The sequence below is a fragment of the Eptesicus fuscus genome, chromosome 7 (genome assembly GCF_027574615.1).
Source record: "Eptesicus fuscus isolate TK198812 chromosome 7, DD_ASM_mEF_20220401, whole genome shotgun sequence".
Lineage (NCBI taxonomy): Eukaryota > Metazoa > Chordata > Mammalia > Chiroptera > Vespertilionidae > Eptesicus > Eptesicus fuscus.
This window is the reverse complement of record NC_072479.1, coordinates 47,331,839-47,358,558: the sequence shown is the minus strand read 5'-3', so window position 1 is coordinate 47,358,558 and position 26,720 is coordinate 47,331,839. Positions and strand designations below refer to the sequence as shown.

Genomic DNA, 26,720 nt, shown 5'->3' with positions numbered 1-26,720 from the left:
ATTACATACCTTTTTTGTTGTTAGCATTGGCATGGTGAAATGGTAATAAGAATTTCCTGAAATCTTTTGACTTTTCACATTCTTTTTTCAAAACAGTTGAATAGATGATCCTTATGTGTTGGTTGATTTCTCTATCTTGTGGACTCAAAAATTCTGGGTAATCATCAATCTGAAAAAAAAAATGAGTTAACTGAAGACAAATACAACTGCTTATGTTTTCTGGGATAAGAAATCCCCAAAGCTTAGGGCAAGTTTAAACTGCATTCTTTATTTTTATTTTTTCCCTGGCAAATCTTTCTTCTTTTTGTTCTTAGGTTTCCCAATTCTCCTCTATTTGTTTTAGTCCTCACTAAAAGTGTGCTCAGCAACAGAACCCAGAAACTTTTTACACACTATAGGATTGCTAAGTAAATAGTAACAGTGTTTTTGTTTGTTAAAATATATTGCCCCACTTCCATTTTGAAAAAAAAAAAAAAGATTTTTTAAAAAAGGTCTCAAAATTTTTTAATTAATTGGGCTTAAACTAGAATTTTTCTGGGTAGGAGATAATATCCATTTGTAGGAACAGACTATAAAGATTCTGTGAACACAGGCATCCAGGTTTGAATTATTGGAAGTTTCCTGATCATAAAGAGCTTTCTCTTCTTTCCAAAGTGCTCTATTTTCTATTCTTGATTAAAAAGAGAAAAAGTCTCAGTAAATACTTTCCCCAGGGAGCCCCTGAAACAAAATCACAAAGATTTGTTTCTTAACTTATAGGAAGAGAAGTATTTAAAGCAGTTAGTTTTATTTGGTCTATCCTATATAATAAAGAGGTAAAATGCAAATTAACCCTCTGGGCTCACAAGATGGCTGCCTATGACCAGGCTGGCAGCGGGGTTAGTGAGGGACAACCAAACAACTGAACAAGCAGGCTGCGTGGGACAATCAGGTCGGCAGGGGGGTTAGTGAGGGACGACCAAATGACTGAACAAGCAGGCTGCATGGGGCGACCAGGCCAGCAGGGGGTTAGTGATGGACAATCAAACGACTGAACAGCAGGCTGCATGGGGCGACCAGGCCGGCAGAGGGGAGCAGTTGGGGGCAACCAGGCTGGCAGAGGGGGGCAGTAAGGGGTGACCAGGCCAATGGGGGGGGGTAGTTAGGAGCAACCAGGCAGGCAGGGAGGGGGCAGTTAGGGGCAACCAAGCAGACAGGCAGGTGAGCGATTAGGAGCCAGTGGTCCAGGATTGTGAGAGGGATGTCTGACTGCCGGTTTAGGCCCAATCCCTAATCAGCAGTCGGACATCCCCCTAGGGATCCTGGATTGGAGAGGGTGCAGGCTAGGCTGAGGGGAACCCCCACCCATGCACGAATTTCATGCACCGGGCCTCTAGTTTACTATTATAAATTGCTTGGGAAAAGCTGTCCAATCAGAAGAGATGCTCATCTTTCCTTAGGTTAGATTTGCATAGATAAAATAGTATAAACATTTTAGAAATTATGTGTTTTATGGGAAGTCTCTGGAGATTTGTCAGTGTCCTTCCTCTCTGCAATATGTTGTTATTTATCAGTCTTGGTGGTGCTTGGCCTGATCATATTAGACAATAGCAGATTGTTGTCAGTCATAATTTCAGATATTATGCAAAATATTGACTTGGTGACAGTCTTGTTTTCAATTTGAATTTACCACCTTCTAGGCCAGTAAATTTTTTTTTTTTTTTTTTTTTTACTTTTTAATATTTTATTTAAATTAATTTTTTTCAATTACAGTTTACTTTCTTTTTTTTTATTTTTTTTTTTTAAATTTGTTTATTGATTAAGGTGTCACATATTTGTCCTCATCCCCCCATTCCCATCCCACCCCTCTCCCCACGCATGCCCCAATCCCCTGTCGAACCCAACCGCTGGACAGGCTTATATGCATGCATACAGGTCCTTTGTTTGAACTCTCCCCCTCCCCCCACCCTCCCCCTACCCTCCCCTATCCTCCCTCTGAGGCCCGATAGTCCGATCGATGCCTCCTTGCTTCTGGTTCTGTTCTTGTTCCTCAGTCTATGTTGTTCATCATTTCCCCTAGATGAGCGAGATCATATGTCACTAGATATATACTAATAAGAACTGAATGTGAGACGAGCAATAATAGTTATGCTGACAGGCAAATGAATCAATCTGTAGCGAGCTTCCCCCTGGACCAACAGTTCTTTTGAGACCCAATTTCAATGTCCAGTAGTTCCTTATGTGTACATGTCAGCACTGACCCCTCAGCTCTGGATGGTGGACAAATGGTGGTAATGGAGGTCCGACTCCCTCTGGTTTGGTCTCGGCCGAACCCAGGGGCACGGCGTCACCCGGACTAAGGGGCACGTGGCCTCACCCATACCCAAGGGGCGCGTGGTCTCACCCGGGCCCGGGACCCAGCCTCACCCGGATGGATCCAGGGGCGCACGGCCTCACCCGGACCCAGGATCTGGCTTCACCCGTACCCAGGGACGCTTGGCCTCTCCCAGACCCAGGGGCACGTGGCCTCACCCGGGCTTAGTTGCACAAGGCCTCACGTGGATCCAGGGACACATGGTCTCTCCCGGACCCAGGGACGCTTGGCCTCTCCCAGACCCAGGGCCACTTAGGCTCACCCGGGCCTAGGTGCACGAGGCCTCATCCGGATCCAGGGACGCATGGTCTCACCCGGACCCAGGGACACTTAGCCTCTCCCAGACCCAGGGGCACGTGGCCTCACCCGGGCCTAGGTGCACGAGGCCTCATCCGGATCCTGGGACACATGGTCGCACCCGGACCCAGGGACGCTTGGCCTCTCCCAGACCCAGGGCCACTTGGGCTCACCCGGGCCTAGGTGTACGAGGCCTCACCCGGATCCAGGGACACATGGTCTCACCCGGACCCAGGGATGCTTGGCCTCTCCCAGACCCAGGGCCACTTGGGCTCACCCGGGCCTAGGTGCACGAGGCCTCATCCGGATCCAGGGACGCATGGTCTCACCCGGACCCAGGGACGCTTGGCCTCTCCCAGACCCAGGGGCACGTGGCCTCACCCGGGCCTAGGTGCACGAGGCCTCACCCGGATCCAGGGACACATGGTCTCACCCGGACCCAGGGATGCTTGGCCTCTCCCAGACCCAGGGCCACTTGGGCTCACCCGGGCCTAGGTGCACGAGGCCTCACCCGGATCCAGGGACACATGGTCTCACCCGGACCCAGGGCCGCTTGGCCTCTCCCAGACCCAGGGCCACTTGGACTCACCCGGGCCTAGGTGCACGAGGCCTCACCCGGATCCTGGGACACATGGTCTCACCCGGACCCAGGGACGCTTGGCCTCTCCCAGACCCAGGGCCACTTGGGCTCACCCGGGCCTAGGTGCACGAGGCCTCACCCGGATCCAGGGACACATGGTCTCACCCGGACCCAGGGACGCTTGGCCTCTCCCAGACCCAGGGCCACTTGGGCTCACCCGGGCCTAGGTGCACGAGGCCTCACCCGGATCCTGGGACACATGGTCTCACCCGGACCCAGGGACGCTTGGCCTCTCCCAGACCCAGGGCCACTTGGGCTCACCCGGGCCTAGGTGCACGAGGCCTCATCCGGATCCAGGGACACATGGTCTCACCCGGACCCAGGGACGCTTGGCCTCTCCCAGACCCAGGGGCACGTGGCCTCACCCGGGCCTAGGTGCACGAGGCCTCACCCGGATCCAGGGACACATGGTCTCACCCGGACCCAGGGACGCTTGTAGGCCAGTAAATTTTTAGTGGGGGATTATGTCAGTTTTACCTATGTAGTTTGTAAAAAATACAAATATCTAGGCCTATTTCAGATTACTGAATCTCTTGTTATTCTTGGCTTATAGTTGGCATATTCTTGGCACATTATATATTTTATACATCAGGGTGGGGCAAAAGTTGGTTTATAGTTGTGAGTATGCAAACACAGTTTATTCTTGTATTATTATTATACAGGTTTATATCTTGTATTCGTGCACTTGGTGAGGGGGGGTTCCCTCAGCCCAGCCTGCGCCCTCTCGCAGTCCGGGAGCCCTTGGGGGATGTCCAACAGTTGGACATCCTTAGCACTGCCGCAGAGGTGGGAGAGGCTCCCACCGCTGTTGCTGCGCTTGCCACCTGTGAGCCCAGTTTCTGGCTGAGGGGCGCTCCCCCCTGTGGGAATGCACTGACCACCAGGGGGCAGCTCCTGCGTTGACTGTCTGCCTCCTGGTGGTCAGTGCACGTCATAACAACTGGCTCTCCAACATCCCCTGAGGGGTCCCAGATTGCAAGAGGGTGCAGGCCAGGCTGAGGGAAACCCCCCCTCCCCCCATGCACGAATTCCATGCAATGGGTCTCTAGTCTTATATAATAACTAGAGGCCCGGTGCATGAATTTGTGCACGGGGGTGGGGAGAGGTACTGTGGGAGGTTGGCCGGCCAGGGGAGGGACCGTGGCAGGAGGTTGGCCAGTGGGGGGGGGGCAGGGGGCGGAGGGACCACAGGAGTTTGGCCGCTGGCCCTGAGGAGAGAGCTGACCCTTGGTCCCCCTGGGAAAGGGGCTGCATCCACTGCCACCCACCCCCAGTTCCCTGTCCCAGCCCGGGCCCAAGGGCCTCAGTGGGGTCGGGAGAGGAGGTGACGGTCGCCGGGCCAGGTGCAGAAGGAATGGATGCCGGACGCCGACGCCACCATCGACGTGACGCCCCGCCACCACACGGTTCCCCGCCTCCCCCCCTCCTCCTTCCCTTGTCACCGCGCTGCCACTGCGGTGGGCAGGCAGCCCCCGGGGAAGGGAGAGGACAGGAGCAAGACAAACTCTTGTGTCGAGGGCTGACTTTCAATGGATCGCAGCAAGGGAGCTGCTCTGCTACATATGAAACCCCGACCCAGAAGCAGGATTCTACGAATGGTTTAGTACCAGGGGCCAATGGGAGGTTGGCTGTGGGAGTGCACTGACCACCAGGGGGCAGCTCCTGTGTTGAGCATCTGCCCCCTGTCATCAGTGCGCACCATAGCGACTGGTCAACCGGTTGTTAGGTCGTATCAGTCGCTTAGGCTTTTATATATATAGATACAACAAACCTATGAGGTAGTTAGCTATTATTTACCCCATTTTGCCATGAGGAAACTGAAGTTCAGAGAGTTGACTTCACAAAACCAGTAAATGGTGGAACTAGAATGAGTAGGCAAGGCAGTTTTTCCAAAGCCAATTTTACAAAACACAGCTAAGGTTTAAGAAGGCAACCCTACTAGTGGTTAGAGTTGGGGATTTTGTCTAGGGAAGTCTTTCTTCTGAAAACACGAGGGTGGAATCCAAACAGTAATCAAGCAGCTGGATTCATTAGGTCAGAGTTTCAGTCAAATTACGCTAATTCCTTTATGTTGGCGGAACTAGATCGAGACCTCTTTTTAGCTGCTGTAATCATTGAATTTGGTTGGCTTTGCCATTCAAGACATATCTTTCTTAAGTACACTAGGGTGGCATTCTGATAACTCATGTAAATGTTTCTGTACTCATTGGCATGGAAATGCCCACGCTATGCTGTAGAATAAAAATAAAAGATTACAAAATAGTGCATGGAGTATAGAACACAGTTTGGAATGTTGCATAGAATAGTTTGGAATGTTGTACAACAAAATTTGCATAGAGCACAGTTTGGAATATTGTACAACAAATTTGTGTGTGTGTGTGTGTGTGTGTGTGTGTGTGTGTGTGTGGTTAATTGTGGTGATCTGTAGATGATGGGATTTGCTAAAAGGTAAACTGAGGCATATTAAAAATTGTGAGTTTGTTTGAGCAAAAATCTATTTGAATTGAGCAGCATCCAATGGAGCAGACAGAGAAAAGAGCTCTGAGGATCTCTACAAAATGAAAGACTTTTATAGGCCATGAGAGTGGGAATAAGGCAAAAAACGTAGGTTGGTTATTGCAAGTTTACTTCCTTTTAGGGGATGGCAGGAGCCCATCAGGCAAATTATCTAAGTGCTGATCAGTTTGTAATAGAGTGAAACGCTTGGTCTCTCTTTCTCTACATCTTGGTCAGCTTCTAACCATTAGAGGAATTCTGCTTGCAGCTTGAGTTTTACAATAACATCCCCTCCCATCCCCCTCCTTTGACATAAAAGAAGCCTGAACTCTGTACTTTGGTAAGATGGATTTGAGACACCACTAAGACTCCCATCTTCTCAGTTGGTGCCTTCTCAATCAATAAGCCTTTCCTTTCTTCAACTCTGCCGTTTAGAGTTTTGGCCTTTTGAAGCATCAGGCACACGGACTTTGGACCAGTAACAAGGTGATTCCTGACTGACTGGCTTAAGATTCCATTTCTGGGAGAGCTGAAACTGTAATTAAATCTCAATTTGGCAATGCGGAGTTTTTGGAGCCTGCTGTCTTGTTTGTAACATAATCTAAGTATTTAGCTTTTATTTTTAATTCTGAGAATTATCTACATTCTATGATAAAGACAGGTGTTTGGCTGATTTTTTTAAAACTGGATTTTTTTTTTAATTATAATATACATTATTGGGATACTGGGCAATACTGGAGTAAGGTTTGAGGATTACATCGTAGAGATATATCAGTGTTAATTTCCTGATTTTCCCCCTAATCTTCATCAGAGGATATGTTTATTGATTTTTAGAGAGAAAAGAAGGAAGAGAGAGAGAAAGAGAAATATGGATATAAGAGAGAAACTGACTGGTTGCCTCCCGTCTGGGAACTAAACCTGCAACCTAGGTATGTGCCCTGACCAGGAATAAAATCCGAGACCTTTTGGTTTATAGGACAACTCTCCCACCAATTGAGCCACACTGGCCAGAGCATTTCCTGATTTTTAAAAATAATTTGTTACTTTTCAATTACAGTTGACATACAATATTATACTAGTTGTAGGTGCACAACCCAGTGATTAGATGTTTAGATCACTTACTAAGTGATCCCCAATAAATTTAGTACCCATCTGGCACCATACATAGTTTTCACAATATTATGACTATACTAGAGGCCCAGTGCACGAGATTCGTGCACTCAGGGGGAGCGGGGGGCCCTCAGCCCGGCCTGCACCCTTTCGCAGTCTGGGAGCCCTTGGGGGATGTCCAAATGGCCAGCAGTCCATCCTTAGCGCTGCCAATTAAGCGGGAGAGGCTCCCGCCATAGCCGCTACACTCACTACACTCACCAGCCGTGAGCCCGGCTTCTGGCTGAGCGGCACACCCCTATGGGAGTGCACTGACCACCAGGGGGCAACTCCTGCATTGACAGTCTGCCCCTTGGTGGTCAGTGCACGCCATAGCGACTGGTTATTCTGCTGTTCAATTTGCATATTAGCCTTTTATTATATAGGATTCACTATGCTGTACTTTACATCCCCATGACTATTTTGTAACCACCAATTTGCTCTTCTTAATAACTTCACCTTTTTCACCCAGTCCCCCAAACCCCTTTCCCTCTGGCAACCCTCAGTCTGTTCTCTGTCTCTAAGAGTCTGTTTCTGTTTGTTTTCTCATTTATATTGTCCTTAGATTCTACATATAAGTGAAATCATATGGCATTTGTCTTTCTCTGACTTATTTCACTCAGACCAATACTCTCTAGGGCCATCCGTGTTATTGCAAATGGTAAGATTTTGTTCTTTTTTATGGCCAAGTAATATTCCGTTGCATGTATCTACCACATCTTCTTTATTTATTTGACTATTGATGAGCACTTAGATTGCTTCCATATCTTGGCTATTGTAAGTAATGCTGCAGTGAATATATGGGTGCATATGTCTTTTCGAATTAGTGTTTGGGGTTTCTTCAGGTAAATACCCAGAAGTGGAATTACTGGGTCCTTCTTTGTCTCTTGTTATATAGCCTTTGTTTTAAAGTCTATTTTGTCTGGTGTAAGTATTGCTACCCAAGCTTTTTGTTTGTTTCCATTCTCATGAAATATTTTTTCCCATCCCTTTACTTTCAATCTGTATGTGTCTTTGAAATATTTTTTCCCATCCCTTTACTTTCCATCTGAAGTGGGTCACTTGTAGACAGCATATGTATGGCTCTTGCTTTGTTTATTTATTTGTTTGTTTATTTATTGTGTGTAAACAACAAAATGGTATTTCTCACAGTTCTGGAGGCAGTCAGTCCAAGATCGGAGTGCTGGCACATTTGGTGTCTAGTGAGGTTGTTTGGATGATATTTTTAAAAATATTTCATTCCTGGCTGGTGTGGCTCAGTTGGGCATCATCCCAGGCACCGAAGGTTTGCCGGTTCAATTCCCAGTCAAGGTACATGTCTGCGTTGCAGGCTCGATCCCCAATAGTGAGTGTGTGGGAGGTAGCCGATCGATGTTTTGCTCTCACATCAATGTTTCTCTTTCTGTCCCTCCCTCTCCCTTCCTCTCTAAAAATTAATAGAATAAAATCCTACCTAATAATAGACAAATATGCAAATTGACCGTACCTTCGCTATGCCCGCGATTGGCTAGGAGGCGCGGGGGGGGCGGGACTTGGGGTGGCCGGGGTGGCCGATTGGGCCGGTGGCACGCTGAGCTCGCGTCGCCAGCTGCGGCTTGAGCTCAGCGTCTGCGCCATGCCTGTGCTGTGGCACAGAAGGGGCCTCTGGGAGAGCGAGCTCACATCCCACCACGGACCATCAAAAGCGGGGGAGCTGGGTGCCTGGTGCACCAGCGGACAGGCACCCAGCTCCCCCATGATCGAAAGCGAAAGTGTGTAGGGGACCCTACACGTGCATGATTAAATCATGCACTTGGCCTCAAGTTAATAGAAATAATAAAAAAGAGAAGATATTTCAACTGGTGGTCCTGGAATCTCAGAGTCATAAACACAAATATATACATTCTTCTCTGAAAATTTATCACCAAAAAGTTAAACGGAGAGAGGAGGGCATTAAGAACAACATCTAATGTGATTTTGAAGATAGTCTGTTTACAGCAGTGTTTTAAAAAGGTAGTTCTATGCACATTATCAGGCCTTCATCACTGCAAGGGAGGTGGTAGATGGTTACACTAGTGACTGTCACACAGCCAAGGGGACTTGCCTGCTTCTGAAAAACAGGGGCTCTCGTTTTTTATACATTCTCATGAATTGGCCACCTACAGAGTCTCTATCAAAGGCTTGACATCAAAAGGAACCATGAAAGAGAACCTCAGACTAAGAAAGCCTAAAAAATGAATTTAACATAAATTAATGTACAAAGATCAGGATTAAAATCACTTGGAAATCAGATTTCTGAGTTGCAAGGTAAAAGTGTCCTAAAGGACAGCCATCAGACAGACAGCAATCTAATTAACTAATTAAATTATTCTAATTAAATTCTTACAGGCCAGTTCATTGTTTTCTTTCCTAATTATTAGGTACATTATGACCAAACTAGGCATCACAGTCAACATCTTGACAGAATTTGGAATGTGGGGAAATGCTGTGAACCAGCAGTCAGGGAATCTGATTTGTAGTCTGGCCTCCACTATTAACTAGCAGCGTGACTGGTCAAGTTACTTCATCTCTTTTGGCTTTGGTTTCCTAATGTGTAATCTGTTATAGTCTCCTTCAGCTTGAAATATATGTATATTTAAATACAAAACTATATTATAATTTAAAAATATTAAAACTCAACTCTGCTAATGACTGAGTTTCAGGAAATGTATTTATATGATCAGGGAGAACCAGATGGGCTTTTTTTCAAAGATACAGGCAAAGAGCATCTGCAGAGTCCTGTTTTGAGGGGAAGATGGTATATTTATGTAAATATGTAATTTACCTATGCATTTTGTTAAGAATATTCCTTATAAAGAATTCAATATCTATATCCCAAAGAATCTATACTTTCTAAAAAGTACTGTACTAGCAGACCTATAAGAAATACTAAATGGAGTTCGTCTGAAATGAAAGGACACTATAGTGATTTGCATCCACATGAAGAAAAAAGAGTACTGATAAAGATAACTACAGGTAAAAATAAAAGACAGTTAAATGTATTTTTTGTTTGTAACTCTTTTCTCCTAATTTAAAGACAACTGCATGCCCTGGCCAATGTCGCTCAGTTGGTTGGGCATCGTCCCATGCACCGGAAGGTTGCTGGTTCAATTCCCACTCAGGGCGGTGTGCCCGGTTGGTGAGCTAGATCCCTGGTAGGGGACGTGCAGGAGGCAGCTGATCGATGTTTCGCTCTCACATACAAGTTTCTCTCTCTCTGCCCCTCTCCCTTCCTTTCTATCTAAAAATTAATTTTAAATCTTTAAATAAATAAATGACAACTGCATAAAGTAATAATTATAGATCTGTGGCAATGGGCACATAATGTATTAACTGTAATTTGTATGATAGATTAATGATAAAGGGTCAATCCATCAAGAAGTTATAACAATTTTAAAAATATATGTACCTCAGAACAGAACCCAAAATTGCATGAAAAAACTGAAGGTAGAAATAAACTCAACAATAATAGTTGGAGCTTTGCCCTGGCTGGTTTGGCTCAGTGATTAGAGTGTTGGCCCATGGACCAAGGGGTCTCGGGTTTAATTCCCAGTCAAGGACATGTACCTCAGTTGCAGGTTCCCCAGCCCCAGTAGGGGTGGGTACAGGAGGCAACCAATTGATGTGTCTCTCTCACATCGATGTTTCTCTCTATCTGTCCACCTCCTCCTCCCTTCTACTCTCTCTACAAATCAATGGAAAAAATCTCCTCGGGTGAGGGTTTAAAAAAAATAGTTGGAGCTTCTTTACCCCACATAAAGATTAAAGCAGACATTAATGAAATAATGAATAGAAAAAATAGTAAAGAAAATCAACAAAACCTAAAGTAGTTTCTTTGAAAAGATCAGCATGATTAACAATCCTTTAACAAGACTGACCAAAAAAGGAGACAAGACTCAAATCACTAAAATCAGGACTGAAAGAAGGGACATTACTACTGACCTTACAGATATAAAAAGGAGTGTACAGTTGATTATCGACAAATTAGATTGCCTAGATAAAAATGGACAAATTCTTAGAAAGACATAAACTACCAAAACTAACTCAAGAGAAATAGAATATACAGGGGTAGGCAAAAGAAGGTTTACAGTTGTATGAGAAACACCATTTATTCTTGGCAGTGGTTCTCAACCATTTTAATGCCGCGACCCTTTAATACAGTTCCTCATGTTGTGGTGACCCCCAACCATAAAATTATTTCCTTTTTTTTTAAAATATATTTTATTGATTTTTTACAGAGAGGAAGGGAAAGGGATAGAGAGTTAGAAACATCGATGAGAGAAACATCGACCAGCTGCCCCCTGCACACCCCCCACAGGGGATGTGCCCAAAACCAAGGTACAAGCCCTTGACTGGAATCGAACCTGGGACCCTTCAGTCCGCAGACCGATGCTCTATCCACTGAGCCAAACCAGTTTCGGCCATAAAATTATTTTCGTTGCTACTTCATAACTGTAATTTTGCTACTGTTATGAATCGTAATGTAAATATCTGTGTTTTCCGATGGTCTTAGGCTCAACCTGTGGGTCTCTTTGTTTCATTTTCTCAATCCCCAGCAGCCCCTACTCAGGAACCGGACCACTCTCTAGCCGCGCTGGACGCGGAAAAGAGAGAAATATTTATAGAGATGCAAATGGGTAGATCCAGAATGTGGGAAATTCTCCAGACCAAGTGACAATAACTTCTCCAGCAAATAAGTGAAAGAAAAAATGAAGAGGAAGGAAGAATTGTCATGGATTAAAAGGGATTTAAGAGACAAATGAACACAATGTGTGGACATTACTTGGATCCTAATTCAAACACAAACACTATAAAAAGACATTTTTGAGCAAGTGAGGAAATCTGAACATTTACTGAATATTTAATGTTACTGAGGAATTACTGTTAATTTTTTAGGTGCTATATGGCATTAGGATTACTTTTTTAAAAATGTTCCTGTTTCTTAGAGATATACAATATAATTATCTGCTTATAACTGTTTTTCTTCTTTCCCATTTGCTTGCCTTCCTCTCTAAATTATGAGATAATCACCGGGCTGGTATGGCTCAGCCATTGAGCATCAACCTAGGAACCAAGAGGTTGCTGGTTCAATTCCCGGTTAGGGCACATACCCAGATTATGGGCCCGATCCCCAGTAGGGGCCATGCAGGAGGCAGCTGATCAATGATGTTCTTCTCTCATTGATGTTTCTATCTCCCTCTCCTTTCCTCTCTATCTAAACATCAATAAAAATTCCTAACTGGTTTGGCTCAGTGGATAGCGCATTGGCCTGTGGACTGAAAGGTCCCAGGTTCGATTCTAGTCAAGGGCATGTACCTTGGTTGCGGGCACATCCCCAGTAGAAGGTGTGCAGGTGGCAGCTGATTGATGTTTCTCTCTCATCGATGTTTCTGACTCTCTGTCCCTCTCTCTAAAAAATCAATAAAATATATATATTTTAAAAAATTTTAAAAATAAAAATCAATTAAAAATAAATAAATTATGAGATACTCAAAAGCAGGTACCATTTTTTAAAATTCAGGTATGTATTTATAGTCCCTGGTAATTTGAAACATTGGTAATATCTAATATCTGTTCAATAGAACTGTACAGTAGAGAAAGAAGAAAAACATAAATCAGAGGGAAAGTAAAAAGGGAAAAACTGAAGGCATACTTCATGTACTGGCTTCAGTTTGGAGATAATTTTACTTAATGGGACATTAGGTAGCAGATGTAAGGCCCCAAAAGAGCTAAACTGTGGGATATCTTTCAACTTCCATGGTTCTTTCAAGTCCTAACTTCCTCTCTTGCCATCAAGCTCTAATTCTACAGTCTCCAACAAAGAGAGGAAAGCAAGTAATAATTCACTCAAATTGCAATTTAATAAATTACCTGTTCCAAGAGTATTCCAGAGAGAATCTGAACAAGGACCAATGGCAAACCCAAAGGATTCGATCTACTGATAAAGTGGCCAATGAATATATGCAGATATTTTGAATGAATTTCCCTCAAATGAAACCGTAAGTTTATACTGAAGTAGAAGCTATTTTTACATTTAGCATTTGGCAAATCCTTCTACTGTCATAATTTTAAAAAAAAACAACAAAAAACTCATTGCAGTCTTAACCAGGTGTGTGTGTTTTTCCCCATTATGCTCTACCTGAGCTATAGCATGCCAATCCCTAAGGAAGTCTGAGTAGATGAGCTATTTTTATAATCTATGAATATTGCTGGCATGAATGATCCACCCACATATTCCAAAAAGAACTAGCAGTTTTAAAATTAGGCACTGTTTCATCATAATACTGGAGACTCAATAGACAATTTCAATGTTAGGCATGAAAAACCATTGCCTCAGGGCCAAGAGCCATAGCTAGGAAAGACTACAAGAAAAAAGCTTTCAAGGCTTGGTCCTGTGAAAAGGATGATACTCCTACTTGGGTCTTTTCAGCCAAACCCGTCCCTTGAACCTCATCAGCAACAGCAATGTTAACAGTCTCAGCTTTGAAGGACAATGACCTTGAATACAGAGAGATGGTGTTTGAGAATGAAGATGGTGTTAATAGCCCTGGCTGGTGTGGCTTAGTTGGTTGGAGCTTCTTCCCATGCACTGAAAGGTCCCGGGTTCGCTTCCTGGCCAGGTGTATACGGGAGGCAACTGATGGTTGTTTCTCTCTTACATCGATGTTTCTCTCTCTCCCCTCTCTCTTCTCTCTCTAAAAAATCAATTTAAAGAAAGTTGTTAAAACTTTTTTTAAGCTTTTTTAAGTTAAAAAAATTTAAAATAAAAAGGTGTTTATAGCTTCATCCCCTCCTTCCTACAGCTGGAAGGCCAGATGTTGCTATGTGCATAGTGGTTTTAGAATGCTGGCCCTGAGGTCAAAAGACCTAAGTTTACATTCCGGCTCAGGTGTTTGCTGAATACAGGGCCTTGTGCAAGGATTTACCCTTTCTCGGCCACAGTTTTCTTATCTTAAAAAAAAAATAAAATAATAATAATAATATCACCTTCCTTTTAGAATAAGATTAAATGAAATAATCCATTTAAAGTGTTTAGCGCTGGGGGGTGGGGAGGACAGGAGCAGGCTGGAAGAGTTTACGGGGTGGGGGAAAATGAGGACTTACGTAACATTTTCAACAATAAAGATTTTCAAAAAAAGAATTCTCTAATAACTTTAAAAAAATGAAGTGTTTGGCACAAGGCTGGAACATGGTACATACCCAAGAGATAGCTGTTATAATTAATGATCTTTGGTTGTTCATAAGAACCTCAGTAATGCAATACTGAGCCAGATCATGGTCCACTCAGTCCAGTATTTGTCTCTGATGGTGGCAGAAAGGGACATTTGGGGAGAGAAGAGAATGCTCTTTTTTGTTATTATCTCAAATGATTAAAGGTTTATCTGAAAATATTCCTAACGTCTTTGACTAACTAAAAATAATATGTCATCATGCATGTATCTATATCATTTTGTTGTTGTTAATCCTTACCCCAGAATATTTTGCCATTGATATTTAGAGAGAGTGGAAGGGAGGGGGAGAGACAGAGAAAGAAACATCGATGTGACAGAGACACATCGATTGGTTACTTCCCTGACCAGGGCCAGAGCCTGCAACCAAGATACATGCCCCTGACCAGAATCAAACTCGGGACCTTTCAGTCCAAGGTCCGATGCTCTGTCCATTGAGCTAAACCAGCTAGGGCTCTATATCATTTTTATCTATATTTATATTTGCAACTGGAACTGACTTTCTTATATTAAAATACTACATTCAAAAAGCAGGAGGATAACCCTTATATCTTATTTTTTAATATTTTGTTAAGTCCGTATTTACCTTATCCTTTAGTCTTTTTTTTAATTGATTTCAAAGAGGAAAGGACAGAGAGAGAGATCAATGATGAGAGTCATTGATCAGCTGCCTCCTCCACGCCCCCTACTGGGGATTGAGCCCGCAACCTGTGCATGTGCCCTGACTGGGAATGGAACACGGGACCCTTCAGCCCACAGGCCAATGTTCTATCCACTGAACCAAACCAGCTAGGGTGTTAGTAGTCTTGGTTTCAGAGTTTTGATTCAGATTTCCCCCATCAGCTTTAATTTCAGAGAATAAAAGAGCCCTAGCTTTCAGCAGTTGATTATCTAGGTTCTAATTTATTCAGTTCAATTCATCATTGATATTTTTTAGTTCCTACTGCAAAGTGCAAAATTGAACATAAAAAATATAAAATGGAGTTTCTGTTTTCAAAGAGCTTAGAGTTTTCTGGATAATAATGAAAACTATGTACCGAGGCAGCTGTAGCTTTGAGATTAAGAACACTGACTCTGGAGCCAGACTACTTGGGTTCACATTCTGATTCTGCCATTTTTTTTATGACCTTGGGCAAACTGCTTAAATTCTCTGTACTTTGGGTTCCTTATATGCTAAACTAGGATTGTTAAAAGGATAAAGAAGTTCCAAATTAAGCACTTAGAATAGCAGCTGGGTGGTATATAGTAATAAGTACTCAATAAAATGGCAACAATTTGAAGTAGGCATTAGAGCTGTTCACCAATATTCCTGTTCTCTCTTCCAGACAGTGGAATGCACACGTAATAGGATCATATTTGCCTGCCCCCTTTTAAGGGACTCTGGCTTATGAAATGTGAGAAGTGACGTTACCTCGGGGTTGAAGCTTAAACCCAGGATATAATTTGCTGAGTTAATCCTCCCCTGCCATGGTGATTAAGCAAGCTTGTGATGAGATACACCCCCTGATACTAAGACGTATGACTAAGTATCACATATCTTGTGACTAAGATGAATACAGCCCCTTGCTAATCCACCATAGACAAGTAGCTTGAGTAAGACAGACTATGTTGTGTAAAAGCACCGAGACTTTGGGGTTGTTTGTTGTGTATCTTAGTCCTAGACTATTGACCAATACACTATCATTCCATCCCCTGGGGATATAAAAGTGAATCAAAATGACAAAAGACCTGCCCTCTTGGGGTTTCTCAATACAACATCCAAACTACTCTATGCAAGCACACTATGAAGAAAAAGCCAAAATGACTGATAAGAGTTTACTACTTCTTTCTGCCTCCTACAGGGAGAGCTTAGACGTGTTACAAATGAGTCAAAATTGAGACAGAAAGCTAAAGACGCATCCATAAAATGGTCTCATCTTACGTAACTCTTATTACCTCTCAAAATGCATGACACAGATAAACAACACAGGGATCACATCATACAAACACAACAGGAGTGCGATGGAGCTGAACCTGAGCATCGGGGAACCTGTGAGGATTTAGTGGCTCTGCCACTAACTGTGCCACTCTGCCCAGTGTGATGAGTTGTCCTTCTTTGTGGGTCCCTCAATAATTGGAAATAATGAAATATCATCTCCCTTTGCAGGAGGCAAACTGTATGGTAGACGTGAGCATCCACTCATTCATGTATTAATTCTTGCAACTGACAAGTAATTATAGACCATCTACTGTGTGTCAGAGAATACAGTTCACAGTGACACAGGGACGAACAAGACAGACAAGGCCCTGCTCTCCTGCAGCCTACAGGTACTATGGGAGACAGATAATAGATCATGGAAAAGGTTGATCTCATAATGCTGATAGTGATAAGTGCTTTCAAACAAACAGATACCGTCAGTGTGACGGGAGGATGGTGCTTTGGATTGGGTGGTCCTGGCAGGCACCCCTGTGGAGGGTGATGCTGACTTTGGAAACACAATAGACAAGAAGGAATCAATCCTCTGAGGACCTGGGAAGAGTGTGCCAGGTAGGATGGCAAGTACAAAGGCATGAAGAGCCTATAGAGGTGGTAAGAGGTCAGAAAGAGATGGAGGGGTCACTTCTCAGAGGCTTCTGTAAGGCAATAAGGAGTTGGCAAGCTCCTGGAGTCTCTGAAGCAGAAAAGTGACATAATTCAATTCATGATGTATGTGTAAGAATGCTGTTTGGAGAGGAATCAATCTGGAGGCTATTTCAATAGCCTAGATAAGGGATTGGACAACTGGCACCAGAAAAAGGTTTAAGGAAGGCCATAGTTGGATATGTTTTGGAAGATAAGTGACAAGGTTCAGAACATGCGACCCCAAAATATGGCACCTTGGCACACTGAATATTTTAAGCTGAAGGAATCTGAGAAAAAGGCAGATGCAGGAAAGTCTCTCTGACCTTCCCACTAGGCATGGGAGAGGTGCCCTCCCTTTACCCCAAGGAAAGAAACAGCCTCTCTATGGGGCAGGGATGCCTGGAGGAATCCAAACAACAGGCCTTGCTAAGCTTCCCCCAGTGTATCACCCTTAGCTCATACCCCTTTTTGTCCTATCACATTTTTCCATGACTCTCCATTCCTCATCAAACCTAGTATTAAAAATGTATAGGCTTACACCCGGCTGGTGTGGCTCAGTGGTTGAGCATCGACCTATGATCCAGGAGGTCATGATTTGATTCCCGGTCAGGGCACATGCCCGGGTGGCAGGCTTGGTCCCCAGTGTGGGGTGTGCAGGAGGCAGCTGATCAAGGATTCTCTCTCATCATTGATGCTTCTATCTCTCTTTCCCCTCTCCCTTCCTCTCTGAAATCAATAAAAATATATATATTTTTAAATGTATAGGTTTAACTGTTTCTTCAGGTCTTCATTTCCTTATAAAGGCTCCCGTGTCATATAATATTTATATTAAATACATTTGTACGCTTTTCTCCTGCTAATCTGTCTTTACCAGTTTAGGGACCCAGCCAAGAACCCTAAGAGGGTTGAGGAAAACTTTTTCCTCCTTTACACAAGACAAAAGGATATACTAGTGTGGAAATTCCTTTCACAATTAAGACTAGAACTAACATATGATCCAGCAATTCCTCTTCTGGGTATTTACCCAAAAAATATGAAAACACTTATTTGTAAAGATATATGTATCTCAATGTTCATTCCAGCTTTATTTACAACTAGAGACCCGGTGCACGAAATTCATGCATGCAGGGGGAGGGGGGGTGTCCCTCAGCCCAGCCTGCACCCTCTCCAATCTGGGACCCCTCGAGGGATGTCCGACTGCCCACTGGGATCGGGCCTAAACGGGCAGTCGGACATCCCTCTCACAATCCAGGACTGCTGGCTCCCAACCGCTTGCATGCCTGCCTGCCTGATTGCCCCTAACCACTTCTGCCTGCCAGCCTGATCATCCCTTAACCACTCCCCTGCCAGCCTGATTGACACCTAACTGCTCCCCTGCCAGCCAGATTGCCCCTAACAGCTCTCCCCTACCGGCCTGGTCACCCCTAACTTCCCTCCCCTGCCGGCCTGGTCACCCCTAATAGTCCTCCCCTGCAGGCCTGATTGCCCACAACTGCCCTCCCCTGCTGGCCATTATGTGTCCACATGGGGGCGGCCATCTTTAACCACATGGGGCAGCCATCTTGTGTATTGGAGTGATGGTCAATTTGCATATTACCTCTTTATTATATAGGATAGCCAAGACATGGAAACAACCTAAGAGTCCATCAGTGGATGAATGGATAAAGAAAATGTGTTATATATACAATGGAATACTACTCAGCCATAAAAAAAGATTAAATACTGCCATTTGTAACAATAGGGATGGATCTTGAGGGTAATATGCTAAATGAAATGCTAGACAGACAAGGACAAATATTCTACATATTCTCATATGTAGAATATGAATTTAAAAAGTAACAAATGAACTAACAAAATAAATAAAAACAAACTCCAATACAGACATCAGAATGGTGGTTACTAAAAGGAAAGGAAGGTGAGAGGAGGATGAATTGGGTAAAGGGAGTCAAATATATGGTAAAAAAAGGAAACTAGACTTAGGGTTGTGAGCACACAATGGCGTATACAGATAGCAAATTATAATATTGTATACCTAAAATTTAAATAATGTTATTAACCAATGTTACCTCAATATGTTTTTATAAAAAGAGGATATACTGATATGTTAGATGTGGGAGTAAGAGAAAGACAGAATTAAAGATGATGGCAGATGTTATTTCCTAAAATAGGGAAAGCTGAGGGATGAACATGGTTTGGGGTAAAGATGGGGAACTCTATTTTTGAATGTATTAAATTTGTCAAACCTACTGGGTAGATTTTCAAGAATAGTAAATGAGATCATGTATTTTAAAACACCTAATATATAGTAAATGCTCAAAAACAGTTATTTTCTTTCCAAATTTCCTAAATCTCCTAAAGCTAAGTGTCCTAATTTGCAAAGGGGATAATACTAGTAATAATATGGATCTTACAGGTTCATGGGGAGCCTTGATTGACTTAATATATGTGAATAAAGATTATTATAACTAACCTGTATGCAGTTCTTACCACGTGCCAAGTACTTTTGTAAGTGCTACATTTGTTAATTTACTCCTTCCAACAGCTCTGTAAGTAAGGTGCTGTTATCTCCATTTCACCGATGAGGAAGTGAGAAGGCACGGAGTGGAGGTTAAAAAACTTGACCAAGTAAGTCTACACTGATAGAACGCAAAAGCTGAATAAAATGTATTATAAAATGCCCAAATGTATACTGCAGACAATACATTCAGAAAGAGAAGAGACAGATTACATTGAATATTGAACAAATATTTACTGAGCATCTCATCTGTGCCAGACGGTGGTCTAGGAACCACAGACACAGCAATGAACAAAACAGACCAAAAACCTGCCATCCTGGGCTCAGCCAAGGAAAGGCGATTAGCCTAGAAAATGTGTAGGATCTTGCCCTGGCCACTTTGCTCAGTGGATAGAGCATTGGCCCCGGAGTGTGAAGCGTCCCGGGTTCGATTCCATTCCAGGGCGAGTACCTCAGTTGCAGGCTCAATCCCCAGCCCAGACAGGGGATGTGTGGGAGGCGACCATTTGACGTGCCTCTCTCACATCAATGTTTCTCCCAGTGTGTCTCTCCCCCGCCCTTCCACTCTCTCTAAAAATCAATGGGAAAATACTCTCTGGTGAGGATTAACCAAAAAGACAAAATGTGTAGGATCTGAATACAGAAAGGGGGGAAGCAGGGATCAACTGGCAAATTACAGTGGTCCCTTCAGCATAGCCTGTATCCTGTCCAAGCTAAGAATGTGTTTTACATTTTTAAAAGGAGGAGGAGGAGGAAGAGAAGAAAAAGGAAGTGCAGGAGGAGTGTGGTGAATATGGGGATCTGAACTACCTTGAAGGAGGAGGACATAAAATAAACACTGCAGGCAAACAAGACAGACTGTAAAAGGCGCATTTGTTGCCTCTTCGAGAGGCCACGCGGAGCCTGGGGTGGCTGAGAGCAGATACTCCGTGAGGGGGCGGTGGTGAAAGGACAAGAAGAAAGAGAGGCAACACGTGGAGGCAAGGGCTGCTGGAGTTGATTCTTTTTTTTCTCTGTAGCTGTTAGGAGGGAACCCTTAGGAAATTCACAGACTGTTCTAGATATTTGGTTCTCACGCTTTAACGATATGTGTCTAATCTTAGAAGCACTTAAAAAATAGTGTTTTGATGCATACAACAAGAGCAGAACTCTAGGGAATAATTTTAAAAGTAACTTTTAAGGAAAATGTCAGCCTTTTATAAAAGCTCTGCAACCTTAGAAACTCTTTTTTTTTTTTTTTTTTTTTTTTTTTTTTGGAGATGAACCATAGCATAGGCCTACTGAGCTCTCCAAGTGCAAGCTGGTCTTTGATGCAAAGGAAATATCACTTGTACCCAATCCAAGTTCGGGTCTTTTGTTAGAGTGGATAGGAGGACAACTACATGAGCTATAACACAGAAATCAGGAAAATTCTATACACTGTGGTATTAAGTAAGGACCTAGTGTTCATGGGAGATAACAGTCAACTACATCTGTGGTTATTCATTGATACCAGGTAAAACAATTCTGCAGCACCTGTTTGTACCTATCCTATGGAGGTTAGTACAGCCGCTGAACTATAATAATAACCCTAGAACTATTTTATTAAAGCTCAGAAAAAGAGATTTTTAAGGAATTTGTGCTTAGCATGATTACATTTATTTCTCACTGGTGCAATATTTTTTTAAAATAATTACCCATTTTAAAACACTGTAATAGGGAAAACTACTGTATTAATTTCCTGTTGCTACTGTAATACGTTACCACAAAGTTGGTGGTATTAAACTACACAAATTTATTCTCTTACAGTTCTGGAGTACAGAAGTCTGAAATGGGTCTCACTGGGCTAAAATCAAGGAGTCAGCAGGCCCGCATTTCTTCTGGAGGTGCAAACCCAATTCCTAGCCTTTTCCTTGGCCGGTGGCCCCTTCCCACCTTCAAAACTAGTAAGTCTTTCTCACGCTATATCACTCTGCCACTGACTCCTTTTCTGCCTCACTTTTCCACTTTTAAGCACTTTGTGATTACCTTGGACCCACCCAGATAATCCAAAATAATCTCCCTCTTTTAAAGTTGGCTAATTAGTAAACAACCTCAACTCCATCTGCAACCTTAGTTCCCTTTGCCGTGTAATGATGTCATGTAACATATCCACAGGTTTCAGGGATATCTCTTGGGAGCCATTAACCTGCCTACCCCAACTTTAACCAAAGTTAAACTCTATTGTGCCAGACTGACATTCAATCAACCGTGCTCAAATCTTATATTTGTTCAGCATCTTTACAGACAATACACATTCTTCTCTATGCTTGAAATTTTGTACCTAAAATATGACCAAATAAATTGGTAAGCCTTTTTGTAGGATTCTTCCCAACTTTTACTTTAAAAAACAAACAAAATAATTAATTTGTACTGTGATACTATCCCACAGAGGTCTTTTAAGTAGAAATATAAAGAGAATGTTTTCATTAATTGTATTCTTTCCTTACAGACTATTCCAAACAAGCTATGATTCTCTTGGCAAAACAGCCCCATCAAGAGTCTCACCAGCCTCTCCCTTGGGAACATAAAGACTCAGACAAGGGGGAAAAGACAAGGCTAGACACCTGTCCCCAGTGGGAAAAGGAAGAACACACCTGGAAAGCAGCTCTGACAAAGGGAGCCAAGGCGGGGAGAACCGTAATTGGAGGAGAGAGACTGCTTCCAATCTGCTGCTGGTTTAGAAGGTAAATCTACTCCTGGAGTAAAAGGGATACAGTAGCAGCGCAATAAAAACCGGGGCAGGGCGTGGCTCTGCTGGATTGTATCTCCGGCAGGGCTCCACTGTGATGACAGTCCCCCCAAGGACGCGTTTCCATTCTGACCTGAGCCCAGTGTGGATCAAGTGTTCCGCCCGAGAGTGCCAAGCATCCTGTGCACATCTATCTCATTGATGCATTCACTCATTAAAGCTGAACACCTAACATACTCTAAACGCTGAAGATTAAAAAAAAAAAGTAAACAAGGCATAATAGCACTTATCACATGGCATTTGTCTGCACTGGTGTGGACTTTCTGTCTCTAGGAAGGAACCCTACTTCATTTTTGCATCCTCATTGTGTAGCACAGTGCCGGGCACAAGCTGGGTGCATAATGAGCGAAGGAATCCGTTTAAACTGTGCTTTTGATACCAGGCTAGATTCTCAAATCTGTAGCCCCATTGGGGGTGGGAGTGGGGTTGGACACATCTTTACACGGAATGCATGTGGCAATCCAGTTTCCCTATGTGGCTGCTAGTACTGGAGTAAGTTAAAGAGTTCGGGAGTCCAGGCAGGGAAGGGGAAGGTCTTCCTTCTCCTCTTCCTTCCCGCGTGGAGGGGGGCTGAGAGTGGGGGGAGGGGGGCAAGAAAGGGATTCTCAGGAACCCCGACTGCCCTCCCGTGCTCCTCACCAGGTCAATGGCCACGACGTCCCGCAGCGCCACAACCTGTCGGATGGATTTGGGCGGGTTCTCGGTCAGGTAGATGAGCCGGTCGCTGAGGACCAAGTACTTGAAGACGTGCTTCTCTGAATCGGACACCACAATGCACGGCTCATAGGCGCGGATGGCATCGTAGACCTCGGGCGCCAGATGCCGGCGCAGGAACGCGTCCAGGCGGCTGTTGGTCCGCGCGGGGAAGCCGGACCCCGCGGGGCTGGCCATGCGGGGCGCCCGCGGCCGGGCCGAGTGCCGGGGACAGCGGACGCCTCTGCCCAGCCCCGCCTCGGCGCCGCCCTCGGTGGAACCCGCGCGCGCCACAAAGCGGCCGGCCTCACGGTTGCCACGTGCCCCGCGCCCCTCGCTCCTCGGGCGCAGGGAGCGGGGGGTTGGGGGGTGGGGCAACTTTGGAGCTGGATTCCTGAGGCTGGTTCCCTGGAGCCCCCCGCCCGGCCCCTGACTCGAACAGTGGGCGGGGTGAGACGCAGGTCCTTCCACTTGGCCAAGGACTTGGAGGCTGCGTGGGCCCTCCGCCCAGCCTCCCCGCACCCCGGGCCACCCAGCTATTGTGGACCTTGCCAGTCCTTAGAAATTGTATTGAAGCAGCAGTTTTAATCTGGTTTTCTGTTAGAAACTTGAACGAGATGGAACTTACCAATTAATTTTTTTATATAAGCAAAAAACAATCCTAGATCCCTATTAAGACCCATCACAAAGATTTAGCATTTGATTATAACATTGCTAGCAATAGCTCTCTAATCTTAATGAGTATAAACGTAGGTCTTCTCTCTCCAGGTGGCTAAAAGCTCTCGGAGAGAAGAGAATCCTATCATAAATTGATTGGGCACCGCCAAGGCTACCTAATGGATATACTTGTGGTCTCGATGCCCAGGACAAGGCCTTGGGGACAGTCAGAGCTCATTCTGTATAGGATGAATGAATGGGCGAGGCCTGCATCTTGAAAAAATTGAAGCTTATAGGTTTAGGAATGCTGATGGCGCAGCCTTGAGGCTGCAGGGGAGTAAAAGTACTGCTTAGATTTAACAGAACAGGAATACATTATAAATTAGGTTAGAGAGATGAGAAGCAGAAACTTGCTCCCAATAATCCTACAATTCCTCCAGCTACCCGCAACCCAGAATCAAATTTTATCTTCTTTATTGCAAACTATATTCTCCTTTTCCTCCTATACTGTATGTTGTAAGCCATTTCAAATTCTTTATGGAAAGAGAGCATATCTACATTACAACGTAAACTCAGATATTGTACACTAAATCCCTACTAAAGGGACCTGAGGAGAAATACTTGGGGCTGGCTGAGCAAGTCTGAGGAACTCAATTGCAGCAAAGAAATAGGAACAGTATTTCTTTTCTTGGAGAGACTGTATTTGGTGAGTAAAGAGAGCAGTGCCACCTGCTGACAAAATCGTGAAGGACCTATCAGTTAAAGTTTTCTCAGAATCTGATTATACATCTGACTCTTCAGAACATCATAGCTGGATGAAAAGTGAGCTCCCAGGGCATGGCTCCTCCCTCTACAATCAGGACTATTCCCTATGGGAACCACTCTAGACAGAGTTAGTAACCTCAGACCAACAGAAGGCAAAGGCCCTTCACCTTTGCCAAAGAGCCACACCTCACAAGAGCTGTTGACAGGGAAATGGCTGTCAGAGGTGGAATGTGAGGCCCCAGTTTGGGAAACGGCCTCACTCCAAGCTGTTATTGGGTGTCTCTCGGGCTTCCTACTCCACACCCAGGACCAAGAGAAACAGAATGTCTGGGCATTCCAGAAAAGACAGCATACCTGATCTATCTGCCAACGAGCCCATCTTTTGGTGACAAGGGTACCAGGTTTAACAAAAGTTAAGATGAAGCACCAGAAGAAGGGAATCTAACAAAGGGGTTGATGGCTAATGACCTTAGTTAAACTTTTAACTTTGTGGCACAGGGAAGGCAGTGTCATGGTTTCTAGGCACTCAATGTTCTGCACTGTTGCCAAAGTAACAGCAAAGTTCAGATTCTAGGAAGGCGATTTAATATAGGAGAAAGATCACTGGATTTGGAGTCAGGAGAACTGGATTAGAGTGCCAACCTGGTTGCAAAATTTCAAGATAAAGCTCTTGCTGGTGCCAATCACACGTGTGTGTTTTGGTCTGTCATGGTCGATTGTGAATTTGGCTGGTTTTGTTGAATTTCTGAAGCCAAACATAACGTCAATACTTTTGCCAAAACCTTGTCACTTTAAGTTCAGTTCATTAATATGAACAGAGAGATCTATAAAAAACATCAGGGTGTTGACCCACTTATCATCATTAAGCTGAGGAAAGTTTCCCAGATCCTTATCGTCAAGAAATACCTTAATTTCTTCAAAGCACTCCACAAAGCACTCAAGAACTTTGCCTTGGCTCAGCCATCTTACATTATTGTATATCAGCAGTCCACTGTAGGTGGAATCAACCTCCAGTAAAAGTGCCGAAAATTCTCGCTTGTGAAGGGGGCGAGCAGCTATTAAATTAACTATTTTTGTAACAACTGACATTAAGTCGTTTAAGTCGGTGAATCCTGCCTTGGCACATAGAGCCTCCTGATGGATAATACAATGAAAAGGCACAATCGGATGTCCAATAGCTTCTGTAAACAATTTGACAAATCCGACTATTTCCCCCACCATATTTGGTGCCCCATCTGTCGTCACTGACACAACTTTAGAGATATCAATGCTTAGGTCACGAAATGTTTGTATAACAACCTTACATATTTCGCTTCCTGATTTACTTGTTGACACTGATACTAATTTTGTCAACTCTTCTCTCATTGTGAGACCATCAGAATATCGACCAATAATGGCCAACTGAGCATATGATGTGACATTAGTAGTTTCATCAAGAGAGATCGAAAAATATTTACACTTCCTTATGTCTCTCTTTAATTGATGTTGTACGTTTGTGTTCAGTCTCATTATTCTGTCTTTTATGATATTTCTACTGAGTGGTAACTCAGATATTCTCTTAATAATTGCATCTTTATTCTGCATATCGTGAAATAGAACTGGTGCACATCTTAGGAGAGTTTCTTTAATAAATTCTCCCTCACTGAGCGCTTTTCCATGCTGAGCTATAGAGTGAGCAATGCTCAAACTTGCAGATGTTAAATTTGTAAAGCCTTTCATAAATTTAAGGATGGAATTATATTGGCTCTTATAAAGGTGTAGCTGCCTGGAAATGTATTCCTTCCTTTCATCCTCACTTTTTTCCAAGAGCTGGGAATGATTAGTTTCAAAATGTCTATTTATATTCCACGTTCTGCTTACTACCGTTTCAGTACATAGAACGCAAAATGATCTGCCATTTTTTTCTATAAAGCCATACATCTCAGTCCATGTCTCTTGAAAGGGTCAGCCACTGCTACTACCACTTCCTTTACTTAACCTTAGTTTTTTATTTTTTGGGTTCTTCATCAGGTGGGCAGTGACAGAAGATAGAATTATAGATAGCTTGTTAGGCCTGCAGGCAATTAGGGGTTAACTAGCCTAACTAACCACAAAATGGTGCATACAACTGTCTTTTAGGAAAGGGCAGGGTTAATAAGCAGAAATAGGGGTTAATAAGGATGCACAACAGTAATAGTGGTGAAATGGAGTCCGCACTATGGAGCAAGATGGTGTTCCTTATGTGAATTAAAATGGCTGCCGCTATTTCTAATGGCGGGAAACGGCACCCATAGCACGCCACAAACCCTCGCCTCTCCCAGCCTCCCCCTCACTTATCTCAGTAATGATGGATTAGAAATCCATGACACCCCAGAACAGTAGATAATGGTTGCTGTGGTTAACTGTTATTTGGTTACTGGTAATGGCAGGGCCCCCAGAGATGCGTCCCCCGCTGCGTTCCGCTGCTCCCTGCTCTGCCGGCGGAAGTGAGGGCAAAGATCCCGGCTTAACCGGAAGTCCCAGAACTAGACGCTCTGTGCTGGACTTCTGTTGTTTT

The 26,720-nt window shown here is 43.9% G+C and overlaps 1 protein-coding gene and 1 long non-coding RNA gene across 2 annotated transcripts in view; one reads left to right on the top strand and one right to left on the bottom strand.

Annotated features, from left to right (window-relative positions):
• The window catches only part of LOC114234154 (uncharacterized), a 37,674-nt gene extending 15,374 nt beyond the window's left edge, over positions 1 to 22,300 (top strand). Inside the window, exons 3-5 of the long non-coding RNA XR_003620360.2 lie at positions 19,327 to 19,409; positions 21,088 to 21,224; positions 21,770 to 22,300. This is a non-coding gene — a long non-coding RNA (uncharacterized LOC114234154). The remainder of the gene's footprint in view (positions 1 to 19,326; positions 19,410 to 21,087; positions 21,225 to 21,769) is intronic.
• Positions 1 to 22,984, bottom strand: part of C7H12orf56 (chromosome 7 C12orf56 homolog) — a 74,823-nt gene extending 51,839 nt beyond the window's left edge. Inside the window, exons 1-2 of the mRNA XM_008148744.3 lie at positions 22,709 to 22,984; positions 10 to 169 (exon numbers count right to left, since the gene is read on the bottom strand). Of these exons, the coding sequence (XP_008146966.2) occupies positions 10 to 169; positions 22,709 to 22,960 (412 nt within the window). The 5' untranslated portion in view covers positions 22,961 to 22,984. The remainder of the gene's footprint in view (positions 1 to 9; positions 170 to 22,708) is intronic.
• Between the last annotated feature and the right edge of the window lie 3,736 nt (positions 22,985 to 26,720).